The sequence below is a fragment of the Pseudoliparis swirei genome, chromosome 9, assembly GCF_029220125.1.
Source record: "Pseudoliparis swirei isolate HS2019 ecotype Mariana Trench chromosome 9, NWPU_hadal_v1, whole genome shotgun sequence".
NCBI lineage: Eukaryota > Metazoa > Chordata > Actinopteri > Perciformes > Liparidae > Pseudoliparis > Pseudoliparis swirei.
This window is the reverse complement of record NC_079396.1, coordinates 9182795-9195902: the sequence shown is the minus strand read 5'-3', so window position 1 is coordinate 9195902 and position 13108 is coordinate 9182795. Positions and strand designations below refer to the sequence as shown.

Sequence of the window (13108 nt, the reverse complement as noted above, 5' to 3'; positions counted from 1 at the left end):
TATAATTAGCAGGATATAGGTCATGTCGATACTGCAGACAATAGTTCTGTGATGCCGACAGAAAGTAAAGCCACACGGAGGGATTCTTTTATTAAGATCTTTAATGGAACATACAATAAAAAAAAGGCCAATCATCCCGTAGCTCTCATTTGCAGAGAAACAAAATAATCTGTTCCACAAGATGGAGTGGGGGGGGGGGGGGGGTGCATTCACCAAGTCTCGTTTGTAATAAACCCCCAAACACACTCCAGAGATACAATGTACCGCAAGTACAAACATTCCAGTACTGGCTGCACACCTTAAATAAGCAGAGGCTTGACAACACCGCGTCCCCTGGACTCAACTCGCAGAAAAAGGGATGCAGTACAAATTGAAAATTACTTTCAGGGCTGCAATCAAAACAAAGCAGAAAACATGAGCACAATGGGACTCTGCATTCAGGGCCTTGGAGCTTTAAGAAAACAAAAGATAAAAAGGATGTTCCACATATTACCTGCTGCAAGGTTACAACAAAAAAACCTGTAGCAACAAAAAGAAATTGTTTTTGATGCCGAGCACACGGTTTATGTACAAGAGGTTAAAAGGAGATCAGAGTAGTTCCCCTAATGCAAGTTATTCAAATATGACATACAAACCCTTATTCTTTTGTAAATATGCAGCTCAAGTTCTGCATCCCAGTTGAGCATTTGGGAGTACCTCAAAACACAAAGATCGGCCAATTCCACGAGAAAGCAATTATTGCAACTGCTCCGATGCTCCAGCCGAGCTACTTTTCTCCTACAACCAGATGAACGAACATGAAAACAGAAGCGTTGCCTCAAACCGTCCAAGAGACAGAAGATCTTACAACACTAGGAAGGTTTTTCTTCTCATCTACAAATTAAACGATCTTGATCACAACTGAGACGCATATCTTATAATAATGAAAGCCAAATAGAGACTATTTACTTTACTTATTAAATAAAGAGGCTGGTGTGAAATTTTAAGTAATTGGGACAGAGCGATTTGAACCATCTCAAATCAAAGCGCTAAATGTTTCACGTCCAGCTTCTTTTGACTCGAGTTCGTTCATTTTCTAATATAATTGAGAACATGTTTTGTTTCTTTTTTCCTTAGTAGCAAGACGATACAGAAATCAAGATAATTACTGTTGCGCTTCCTCTTATAAAACATAATCTAAAACATGTTTAAGACAAGTGAACACCTGGAGAAAAGTAGACGCGCCAGGAAGCATAAGCCAGTATGACAACACCGCTCACATGTACAGCAGAGGGATCGAGCTCGACGATGAGAGAAACGCCTCCCTTTCTTCATTCCACTAATCCTTAGGGCCCGATCTAGACCGGGAGCGAGAGGCTGGACGTTTCTCCCTGGATTGGGATCGGCGGTCATCCTCGCGAGGAGACGGGGAGCGGGCGAGAGAGTTGACGAAACTCTCCTCTTTCCCGTTGACTACCGGGGATGCTGAATGGCTGCGGGGTTTGTCGCTACACATCTCCTTGGAACGACTGCGAGAACCACGCTCCGACTTCACCTTTGAGCGAGACATTGAGCGAGACATTGAGCGAGACATTGAGCGAGACTTTGATTTACGGTCAGCTGAACGAGACCGGGATTTGCGAGAGCCTGAGCGGGACTTTGATTTGTGGGACCGAGAACGGGACCTGCGGTTGTGGGATCGGAATTTACTTTCTCGTGACTTGGAGCGAGACTTTCTTCCAGATCTGGAGCGGGACTGGCGACGCCTCTTGTTGCTAGGGGAACGAGACCTGGAGGAGACAAAAACGCAAACGCTTTACATGACTGCTATTTAGCAATATTCATTAAATTCCAGCACAAAACCCAATACATAACCTCAATTTCCTAAATATCTATGACAATACTTAAAGTTGAACTACGATCTGTATATTAATCTTATTTTTGTTATACACAAGACACATTCGCACCTGGAGTGGGATCGAGAGCGACTCCTGGAGCTCCTGCGGCTCTTGCTGCGGGAGCGGCGGCGACTACGAGATCTAAGGATGAAAGCACAAAGTCAAGAACCTACCTACAGCCAATTCATTTGCAAGATATCAGTGTTACACATTAGTAGGAAAACAGAATCAGGGTGCATCGTCAGCAAAAAAAATCTGAAGTATCAAACAGCGTGTGCGGAGTCCCACCTGGAGCGGCTGCCGGAGTAAGACCGCTGCTTGCGAGGTTGTTCCGGCACAAGACGAATCTTCCGTCCATTGATGTCGGTACCATCCAACTTGTCGATGGCTCTCTTCATGTCCGACTGGGACCGAAACTCGATCACACCCTCATTTGTGCGTTCCTTGTGGGCATCTGCATAAGTCACCTCTCCTGCCTGACGCATGAAGTCCTGCGAGACAAACGAAACATCATAAAAGAAGGAAAACAACCAAATATGTAGACACTCTGCCTGAGCAGTATCAACATTTCGCAGCAGTTAACCAAACCCAGGTGAGTATTTGATCATGTACCTTAAGGTCTTGCCAACTGCAGCGGCTGGACAAGTTCTCCACGATGACACGGTACTCGGTACGAACTGGAGGTCCGTATTTCTCCCTGCCAGTGTTGCTCCGGCTGCTGTAACCGCTACCTTTTATTTAAAAACAACAGCACATGAAGAAAGTTAGAACTGTCCGAGACACTGTGAACTCCTGGCCTGGTTTATCACATATACACAAGGCAGTGACCTGCCAGATTAAAGTGCAGTGGGGTATACATTTTAACCTAGTAATGACAGGGGTCCCTCTGATCCCATTTTCAAACACAAAGCGTCAGATAAATGATCTACGGCCACTGCTCGGGCTCTTTGTATCGTTTGTATTGTTCAGCATTTTGATGTTGTCTTCTGCTGCAAAGAACACCACTGCATCCGTTTCCGGCATTACAAAGCTCGCCTTACTCCGGTACACCACACTGTGATGGTTTAGCCGCATAAACAAATGAACAGTGATGTTCTTTCAAGACCTCCGAACCCTGCAACAAAAACAGAAAGGAGGTGCCCACACAGGTTGCGGTCAAGGACACTGTTCGATCAAATTGATAAATAACGGTGTAACACATATGCCAATCTTTTGGCATTTGACCGGATGTCGGTCTGAAATTTTGTTTTTCAGTTCTCGCACTTACAACATGTTTGGTGTTTGTAAGTTCTTTACTTGAGCCACTCCACTTGTGTTTTTTGTCAACATAAAAACCAATGGCAATCCTCACCATCACCCCTGGTCTATTGGCAAAAGGCTGCTGTCATCATGGCTTCCGGTTAGGTCAGCCACGGATCAAGGGGGGTCAAAGGTCACACACACATTGTAAGGTGAAAGCCAAGGCCAAACGGGACAGGCAGTCATCTTAGCCTCAATGGACTCTCAGCCTCAGCCTCAGCCCGCAACTGGACTCTTTCAAATTGAAACATCAAGGACTTTTGTTAATGTTGAATATAAAAATATATACCAAAGTTATATAAAAAAAAGACATTTCACATGAAAATGTTTGTAGTGATCATTTGCAATTAGCTTCCTTCTGTGGTGCAAACAACAAATTGGAATATCTAGGGCTTAAAAACATGGCTCGCAAAACTAGCAATGATCATCTAAGAGAACGTTGCAATCTGTGTTAGGTACGAAAGCTATTTTGGCTAAAGCCAACTCTAAAGTGGTTTGGCTATTTGAGGTTTCTGACTTGCATATTATTGTTCCAGTCCGATAATGAACTACAGACCATTCAAGGGTGGCCCGCGATCACCAGAGGGGAGCAAAAACCGACAGGTCGACCAGCCTGTTACGGCAAGAAATGAGACTTGTTCAGCAGGATGAGGCTGAACACGCAAAATAGTTTAACTGTGTGAGCAAGAAGAGTATAGATCAGGAACGTCTCCATGAGGGCATACTGTGACATGAATCAAATAAAAAATAAAGCAGAGTAACGTTAAAGCAGCTCTAAAACTAGATGCAATCTGAGCCGTACTAAACATGTCGTCTCGTAAGACAAACATGATTTTAAACAGTGGCGGTGCACCTGAGATAATCAAAGTGTAAACGTGTGCTGCGAAACATAACGTGTGTCTCTGTGCAGTGCACATTGAAACCTCGCCACAAGGGGAATACAGGGTATCTTGTAAAAGACTGCACTTACTGCGCCCACCACCATCACCTCCTCCGCCGCCGCCGCCGCCTCCTCCTCCTCCTCCTCCTCCTCCTCCGCCTCCGCCTCCGAAACCCCCACCGTAGCCATCTCGATCTCTCCGCGGCCCCCGGGCGTTTTCCACGATCACCCGCTCCCCGCATAGCTCCTTCCCGTTCAGCTCGTACACGGCGTCGTCGGCGTCCCGGTTGTCCTCGAACTCCACGAACCCGTAGCTGGAACGAAAAGACCGTTTAAGATATACACGTAAATGTACCCGCAGCGGCAGGTCAAGTCATGTTTTCGACACGGCACGTGTCCACCTCCAGGGCTCCGGTTAGCCCGCTAGCTGCGCGGTTAAACCAACACAAAGACGCCATGTTGGCCACGAGACATCGGGCACACGAGCGGGACTCGCAAGTTGAGGATTTAAACAAAACAGAAACAGAAACTCTCGGGATTAAATTCAACTAGTCGACCGGTCAGTGGAGACGAACAAAAACATTGCATACATCTTAGAATGGCTCAAAAGAGCAACGTGTTTCTTGAACCAGCACTGACGTCGCTCAGTTACGTTCACGCTCGCGAGGCAACGATAGCTAACCCGAGATCGCATTTTCCGTCAAATACTCACCCATTCTTCAAATCTACTTCCATTAACTTTCCATATCCACTGAAAAACCGCTGAATGTCTTTTTCGCGGACATTATAGCTCAGACGTCCGATATAAACACGAGGCATGACTTCGACTGCTGCTCTGCGGCCTGTAAGCGAGTTGAACAACGTCGTTAGCGCTGGGCGGCTTTTTCTACTTCTTCTTCTAGGTCGTGTGGTTTCTTCTTCGTTGGTGTTTAATTAAAGGTCGACAAACCAGTTGAGAGGCGCATTACCGCCACCAACTGGATTGTTGTGTGCAACAAGACAAGCGAGAGACAATGGGCAGTTCCCCAAGAGACATGACAATTAAATTAATGGTGTTTTGCCTTCTTTATTGGCTGAAGAGGGCGATTTCTCTTGATACTGTGTTTTCTGCATGAAGTTATATTTTTCGACTGATTCTCGTTTTCAGTTGTTTGTTTGTCTATTCGATATCATCTTGAGACCTGTATGACTTTTTGTCTTAGACAAGTGAAGATCAAAGATTATATAAAGATATATTCAGTGCTGCTGTTCTTTTGGCTTATTTTCGAGCCAACCATCCTCCAAGCACCATCAGCATGTGTATATGTATACATCATTATAGCATCCTAATGAATGTTCTTTTATTTCTGAGTGATTGTGTGACCAAAATATCTATATTTTCATCCACATGCCAGAGTTTTATGTGGAAAATTAGTTATAATTATGTTCTTTCTATTATCATATATTTTTAGAAGGAATTTAACGTTGGCTATATATAATCATTGGGATTGATGTGTGGTTTAACCCTCCTGTTACCTTTCGGGTCAATTTGACCCCATTCAATGTTTAAAGTCGGTGTTCCTTGGGGTCAATTTGTCAAACATAAGAAATATCAACTTTTTTTTATATTTAAAGGGCTATTTAGGTAGTCAACAAACAAACATAAAGTACCTCACACTTAAACTTGGGAAACAATATAATTTCTAATAATTTTCTGGAGGTTTTAATTGCTGGGGTCAAATATGTTAGTAAATGTAAAGGTAACAGGAGGGTTAAGTGGACCTGACAAACTACTCATCTTATATTTGCTATGATGTTGAATATTCTCAGTGCTTTACATTAAGGTCTGCTCCAGCAAAGTCTCAATAACAACCTAAACCTTTACACATCATACAAACATTAAAACCAACTTGAAATGCTTAATATTTTGTTAAAAATAAGGGAAATCTCCGCTGTAAATACATTGCTTTGACCTTCCTAAGTCAAAGCAGCGACCATGTAAAACAAGGAGCCAACCTGCTGCTGGGTAAACAATCGCTGACCACAAAGAGCAAACCCTCTCTGGTCTCTATGGTTATATTTGTACAGAAACTTATTTTGTTATTGAATATTGAACTAGTTAAGGAGGCACACTGTAATAAAACTAATTGTGGGAACATGGATGTAAACACACAGAAAGAGAGCCGTGCTGGAGAGAGAGTAGAATGTTTTAATTTTGTAAAAACCAGGTTTTAAAATGATTCCAGCCAGTCATACTTATTCTTCTCAAACATCAACAGAACCAAAGTCATGTAGGAACCAGTATCACTGGACTGAAACGCCTCACATCCTGGCTAGCTTGTGGTGAAAATTAGTTGAAATCCCACTTGAACATAAAGACCTGTCAGAGGAGGTTAGAGGGGTCTGCTCAGAGGCTGTTTCCAGGGGGAAGCTTTTGGGCATTTGTGTTCGTGGACTGGCATGAGCTCGAGAAAGCTGCTCTTCTTGACTAAATTAATGTGGTTACATTTTCACATCAGATCTCAAATGATGGATAAAACATGTTGATCTTAACTGCAGAAGTCAAAAGGAAGTAAAAATGAAGTACAAAATTGCTCATCAATGACAATTAAAAAACACATTTTATACGTCTGTCCACAAACGTCTCTCAAAGTCTTAAGTGAGAAGCGCTCTCCCCTTTGACACAATGAGGTATGCGTTGGGCCAGCCACAGACTAGCAGTGACACATTTCCCTCCATGTGCTCCAGCCCAGTGAGTTTGATTTCTATCCTTGAAAAGTTGGGAGCCGAGAATTCTGGGACAGGCAGTGTTGTAGTTTCAGACCAGACAGGGACATGATCTTAAATTCAAGAACAGCGAGGTGACCATATGAGCCACATGGCTTCAATTACCTGAGCAACTACGCTGCGTCGCTGTAGATCAACTTATCTGAAACTGCCATAAGGAATGGAGAGATCCGTTCCTTATCCAATGAAGTATTCATCTCTTGTGCATGTTAAGGGGGAGAGGAACGAATGAAGAAGCCGTATCAAATCAGTTATCTGGCAGGAATCAAGAATCACAGCAAATCGCAACACAAACAAACTTGGAGGTGGAGGTTCATCAGCCAGACAACAAATCAAATGCATCCATTCATGTATGTTGTACACATCTGCTTACGGCACCTGAACCCAATCGGTCAGCTTTAGATACTCTCTCACTCCCTGCCCTGTCAGGCCACGACACAACTTAACAGCAAAACCCTCCCGCAGTTCGATCCAGAGAGTCCTTTTAGCGAATCAGAGGGGCGTCCGACCCCAGCTCCGGGAAGCCGAGAGAGGGGTGGGAGGAGCCCCGTTTCGGTGGTCTTTAGTTGGCTTTAGCTCGCAGCTGCGCCCTCTTGCCCGTCACAGCCTGGAAGCCGGTTTTGATGCTGGCGACGGAGCAGCGGGAGTGGCACGTTTCACACTGCAGGAAATAGAGGCGAGTGTCTTTCTGCAGGATGGTCTCTGGGGAGCGGCAGGTGTGACACGTCACATATTCCTCTGTGGGATTAAGGAGAGAGTTATGAGCGTTGTAGTACTCACAGGAGTTCTCAATGTTCATTGAGGCGTTCTTGGTGGTAAAGCACATGGTTGTGGAACCCGTGACTGGCATGTTGGAAACAGAGCTGACTAAAAGACCACTGATTATAACATTGTTAAAAAATTTCAATTTCAAAACAACTTCAATTTTATATCTTCTTTTATATATTTAGTTTGTATCCATTTCCTGTTTTGGGACTTCCCTTCCTCAGAGAACAAAGCATAAGGTACATTTCCATGATGAATAGAGGTCATGGTAAATGGCTTTTGGAATTCAAACTATCGACTAAGCCGAATACAGACATTGAGTGAGTAGAAAAAAAGGCTAAAAAACAATCTAATTGGATTTGTATTCACTATAATGAATTGCTACTTACTGATATATCTTCTCAAGACATTTTCTATTTGTTTCTGTTGAAATCTGCCTTTGATCACAAGCTGGTTATTTCCATCTATGGAACCACTGTGAAGAAAGAAAGAAAAGAAAACACAGATTAGACTTTCATAACAACCAATGTTTCATTTTATTTGAGGAACTAAAACGACCTAAATTTGACACAAAATACATTTATTGTGTATCCATGAATTGTGATGAATGTACCTTGTTCCCAGCTCGGCCAACAGGAAAGCGAGGAGATGTTTAGGCTGACGATGCAACCTGTGAGAGAGTAAATGAAAGGTCAGTGTGTCGTCATCACTTTAACAATGTTGTATTGGTGCCAACTGGGATCGACAGTAACTGTTTGAGAGGTGTGTATGCAAAGGGAGGAAGAAGAAGGGGGGGGGCTCACAGTTTGCAGATGTCTGTGAAGTTGACGAAAGAGGTTTTCTTGGTTCCAACTCGGACCACTTGAGGGGGCTTCATCACAAACTTCCTCTTCTCTCCGGCGACCATATCCGGGTTCTTCTCTCTCATTATGTTGAAGACTCGGGCCAGGAGCTGATGGATGGAAAGAGGAAGAATTTGGAGTGGATGAACAGACATTTGTCTGTATCACAGCATTTTTTTAAATTACATATTCCAACACAAACAAGCTGTCCTTCATGTACAAAATAATTGTATAATAATATTGAAGTAGCATTGCTGTGTGTGTTGTGACAGCGGTCCTACCTCATCATAAGTGTAGTCTCTTTCAGTCCCAGCCCAGGTCGGTCCTGTCATGGAGCTGAATGAGATCCCATCGTTGTTCTTCCCTTCATCATCCTCCAAAGCTGTAAAACAAAAATTGGATTCAACGTGTGCTTTCCATTCGTTCTCTGCTTCAAACATGCAGTGACTTATTCTTACGGTCATCAATCTCCAGCAACTCTCCCTCATCAAAGTCCACTTTTTTTGCCTTCTTCTTTTTGGCAGGAAGCATCAGGTCCAGGTTGTCCTCCTCCACCACCTCTGTTTGCTCCACCTCAATTTTCAGCTCCTGATTCGGGTCATCAAGAAGCGAGATTCAGCGAGGAAACGAGTAGTGACGATGTGAGAATGTGGTTAAGACGAGAGAAAGGAGGGAAGTAGGAAGGCAACAGTAGAGGTGGAACAAGTGCTCATGTCGAACGATCAGAAAGAGGATGAAAGCAAACAGAAATAATCAGATATTAAATTTAAAAAAATCTTGTGGGTTCGCAGCGACTGACCTTTAATCCCTCCTCGACCTCATTATCAAATACTTTCTTGGGTTTCTTCTTCTTTTTCTTCTGGTTGAAGAAGTTCAAGTCGTTCAGATCATCGGACGGTTCTAGAGACAAGACGAAACAGACTTGCTGGTGATGCTGGTGGTTCACTATGACGCAACACCGGGTCATTTCTCTCTCTTTCTGTTCTAACCTTTCTTCCTGCCTTCATCTTCATCTAGATCCAGCTCCTTGTCGTCTCCGGTCTCCGGTTCCACTTCCTTCGTCTCCACCTCTTTAGCCTCTTCTCCTCCCACCCCCTCTCCTCCTTCCTCATCCAGCATGAAGGGCTTCTTCTTCTTCTTCTTCTTCTTGGTCATGTTGGGATCAAAAATCATCTGAAGGAGAGGAAGAGAAGAGAGAAAATAAAGTTTTAGAACTGCATACAAAAGTTTCAGACAGTTTTTCTATTGCTCAACTCATTTTATTGTTTCCTAACATGCACTTCTGATTATTAATATTCAGGATTTGGTTGGTGTTAAATGTGTTAAATGTATTTCTTATAACATATTCAAATGAGCTGTAACCATTGGGGGTTTTCAGTGCCAATGTGATATTGAAAAATACCAGATTAGCCCGAGGAAAGGACGTCTCCTGCGATTTCAGATTTACAGGGTGTGTTTGTTGTCATGGTTATTTTCATTAATGAATGTTATCTGATAACAATAAATGAAAAAAAAGTGGTCAGATATTTAGGGCCCTGATATAAATCTACCAATCAGCCATGATTGAAGTTCACCATAATAGATAACAGGTCAATTGAAAACTCAAATATGTATAATATTCCCTAAATATGAATCAATAAAATGTACCTTGGTTTCTGACCAATTTAGTATACACGATAAAACTACCAGGTGACAGACTCAAAGGGGACTGAAACAAATGTGAATGATAGTTAATCTAATATCGGTTTTGGATAGCTGTAGACAAAACAAGAAACCTAAAAGATGTCCATTTAAAATCTGGTAAATTGTGATGCTTCACCATTTCCGTAACAGATTACTGGTTCAGATCGAGACGATGACCCACAGCAGACGCCATGACTGACAGCGGCACAACATCATTATGTCCCGTTATTTAATGTCGATGCTGCGATAAAAAACTTGATATTTTATAGTGAGTAGGGATGGGAATCGAGAACCGGTTCTGTTTTAGAACCGGTTCCCAGTGAACCGATTGTTTGGGATCGTCAGCCAAATTCCTTAACGGTTCTGCTAACGGTCCTCTGTGGCGTTGCGCATGCGCAAACTTTTTTAGTTTCTTCAGACTGCAGCAAACATGGCAACGAGGCAGAAGCGTTCGAAAGTTTGGCTCTATTTCACACGACAAAATGACAACTACGACACTTGAAACGTGTGTAAAAAGTCTATTTCGTCGAAGGGAGGAACTACAACAAATATGAATAAGCATTTGAACACAGCATGGAATTAAATGACAGGAGTGTCGTGTGTTCGATGCAGCAGCTCAGCTAACGCCGGCGCTTCATCTCTTTCTGTCCAAGGTAAACTCCTCAAAAGTGATCACAACCACTCACTGTGTGAAGCCATGTGCCTTTATTGTGTGGAGTCGATCAAGTTATCTTCTGTCCCGTCGTTTGAAGCACACATTTGAGCTCCGGCATTGGTCTCCCATTATTGATCACTTCACGTTTGGATTGAAAGTCCAGTTTTGAGAAATGTTTGATCGTAACGGTGTTAATTATCGGAGGGCGTGTGTTATCAGCAAACGTTTGCGTTATCGTGTTAACCCATTATTAAACTGAGCATATCGATTTTTAATGCATTATTAAACTTAGCATATAGCTACGCTAGCTTAGCTACAGAATCTTCCATTGTCAGCCCCTACATTGAGGCAGAGGTCGTGTTTGCCTCCCCTCTTAATGTGGCTTTATGTCAGCTCAGGAAATTCAGCGATTTTGTTAGTGCCATTTGTTTCATTGTGTAAACCAGCTTTCACTATATAAATAATCTCCATTGCCATCCAATTTAGCTGATGACGTTCAGAGTCAGACCGGTTCAGAGGCTGGTCGTCTGTCTGGGTCACAGGCTACAGCACGTCTTGTACACCTCCTCATATCTTTGTGTTCATCCTCCACCCCATCTGAGAGAGTGTTCTCCACGGCTGGAGACACAATAAGTCCTGAGAGATCTCGTATCCTCCCGGAGAAAGCAGACATGCTTATTTTTCTGCACAAGAATTGTTGATGGTTGTACACTTGGTATTTGCCACTGCTAGTTTCATTTTTGGCAGCTCAGTTCATATACCCTTTAAAAAAAAATAAAGGAGCACTGTAATTTCTAGGAACATGTTTAAATTAAACAGAATACATTTTATTTAAGTTATGTAAGTTTTATTTTAAGTTCAAGAGGAATATGTATAAATGTTTTTGGTTATTTAAAAAAATGTAAATGTGTATGTATACATATGCGTATGGTGTGTGCAGCATCATAGAAAATTATATAAAAGAAAAATAATGTAAATAAACCCGTTTGTGCTCTTTTTTCCACTCCTTGCCCAATAAGAATCGATAAAAGAATCGATAAGGAATCGAATCGATAAGGCATCGGAATCGTTAAAATCGTATCAATTCTCATCCCTAATAGTGAGCTACTCTTCATCCTCGTCTGAAAGGCGATTGTTATCTCATTAAACTGATGCCATGTTCTGAAATACTGCACCATGAACTGTTGCAGCTAGATGGCTGGTTTACTATCATCATCATCATCGGATGAATCTACTAACGATTATTTATATATATTCGTAAAACCAATGGGCTTATCAAATTGCAGTCACACGCGTTCATTGATTACAGCCAGCAAGAAAAAAAGGCCGTTTGTGACATTTCATTGTGCGAATGTTTTCCATCTTTATTGCACCCGTCACGACTCTCTCCCGGAGCTCCCGGTAACGGACGCTTTGTGTTCCCGGTATTGAACGCTGGAGTTAGCGCCGCAGCTTCGTTGCCGGCCGAGCTAACGCTAGCTAGCTGCAACCCTTTCGTTGGGAGTAGCCAGAAGCCGCGACCGGGCCGGGTCGATGAAACTGATGATAACTCATCATGTGCGATGGGTGGTGGATCGTGGCTCGGTGGTGGGACGCTGCGGGGCATTTTCTTGACGTTTTGTCCGGTCACGCTAGCTCAGCTGCTCCGCTGCAGCCATGTGAGAGCTGGTGCAGACGGGAAGGAGAGCAGCAGTGCCGAGGCCCAAAGTCATCTCCAGCACCGATTCGGCCCGATAATGAACGCATTTTCACCAAAAAAGTCTCCACACCAACGCAGAGCACACAGCGGACAACCCGAGGTGACTTACCTCGTCTCCTGACATGTTTGCGGGCTGAAATGTGACTGAAAGCTGGCTAGTGTGTGTCCCTCGAACAGTGGCACAATGCTGCGCCGAAAATGTCTTGCATCAGCGTTGGATCCGCAGTACGCAGGCGTGAACTCCCCAAATCCTGACGTCATTACCTCGCGACGGCGCGTTGCATTCAGGTGTTCAAGAGCAGAATCGTAAAAACAAATGTGTTGCTAAATAAGATGTCTAGCATTAATTGTGAAGCACTTTGTAACTTGGTTTTGAAAAGTACTGTATCAATAAATTATATTATCATTATTGATATTATGTATGTTTTAGCTCATTCCTGACAAAGCTCTTCCCCTCTAAATATGCATACCATATTATTAGGCACACCTGAACAGTCAGAAGTGTATTCCTGTTTAATAATTGACAGGAACACCTGTGATATTAGTTAACATTGCATGCAACTAAAACTGTTTTCTTTGATAGTTAATTAAATATGTTTGAGTGTTGGGCAGCTGGTGGGACATCACCTCTGGCTATGGAAC

General features: G+C 43.1%; 2 protein-coding genes across 2 annotated transcripts; both read right to left on the bottom strand.

The window, feature by feature from the left end:
• Window positions 1-83: 83 nt before the first annotated feature.
• Window positions 84-4949, bottom strand: LOC130199940 (serine/arginine-rich splicing factor 6-like). Its single transcript, XM_056423806.1, has 6 exons — window positions 4769-4949; window positions 4215-4370; window positions 2490-2613; window positions 2166-2368; window positions 1947-2018; window positions 84-1769 (listed from the first exon to the last, which is right to left on the bottom strand). Exons 1-6 carry the CDS (start codon window positions 4873-4875, stop codon window positions 1319-1321), a joined length of 1113 nt encoding a protein of 370 aa, XP_056279781.1. The 5' UTR covers window positions 4876-4949; the 3' UTR covers window positions 84-1318.
• A 1275-nt stretch (window positions 4950-6224) lies between these two features.
• On the bottom strand, window positions 6225-12684 carry eif2s2 (eukaryotic translation initiation factor 2, subunit 2 beta). The gene is made up of 9 exons (XM_056424050.1): window positions 12576-12684; window positions 9419-9602; window positions 9229-9329; window positions 8888-9017; window positions 8711-8811; window positions 8391-8539; window positions 8201-8257; window positions 7977-8062; window positions 6225-7560 (listed from the first exon to the last, which is right to left on the bottom strand). The coding sequence occupies exons 1-9, from the start codon at window positions 12588-12590 to the stop codon at window positions 7385-7387; spliced, it is 999 nt and encodes a 332-aa protein (XP_056280025.1). The 5' UTR covers window positions 12591-12684; the 3' UTR covers window positions 6225-7384.
• Window positions 12685-13108: the final 424 nt, after the last annotated feature.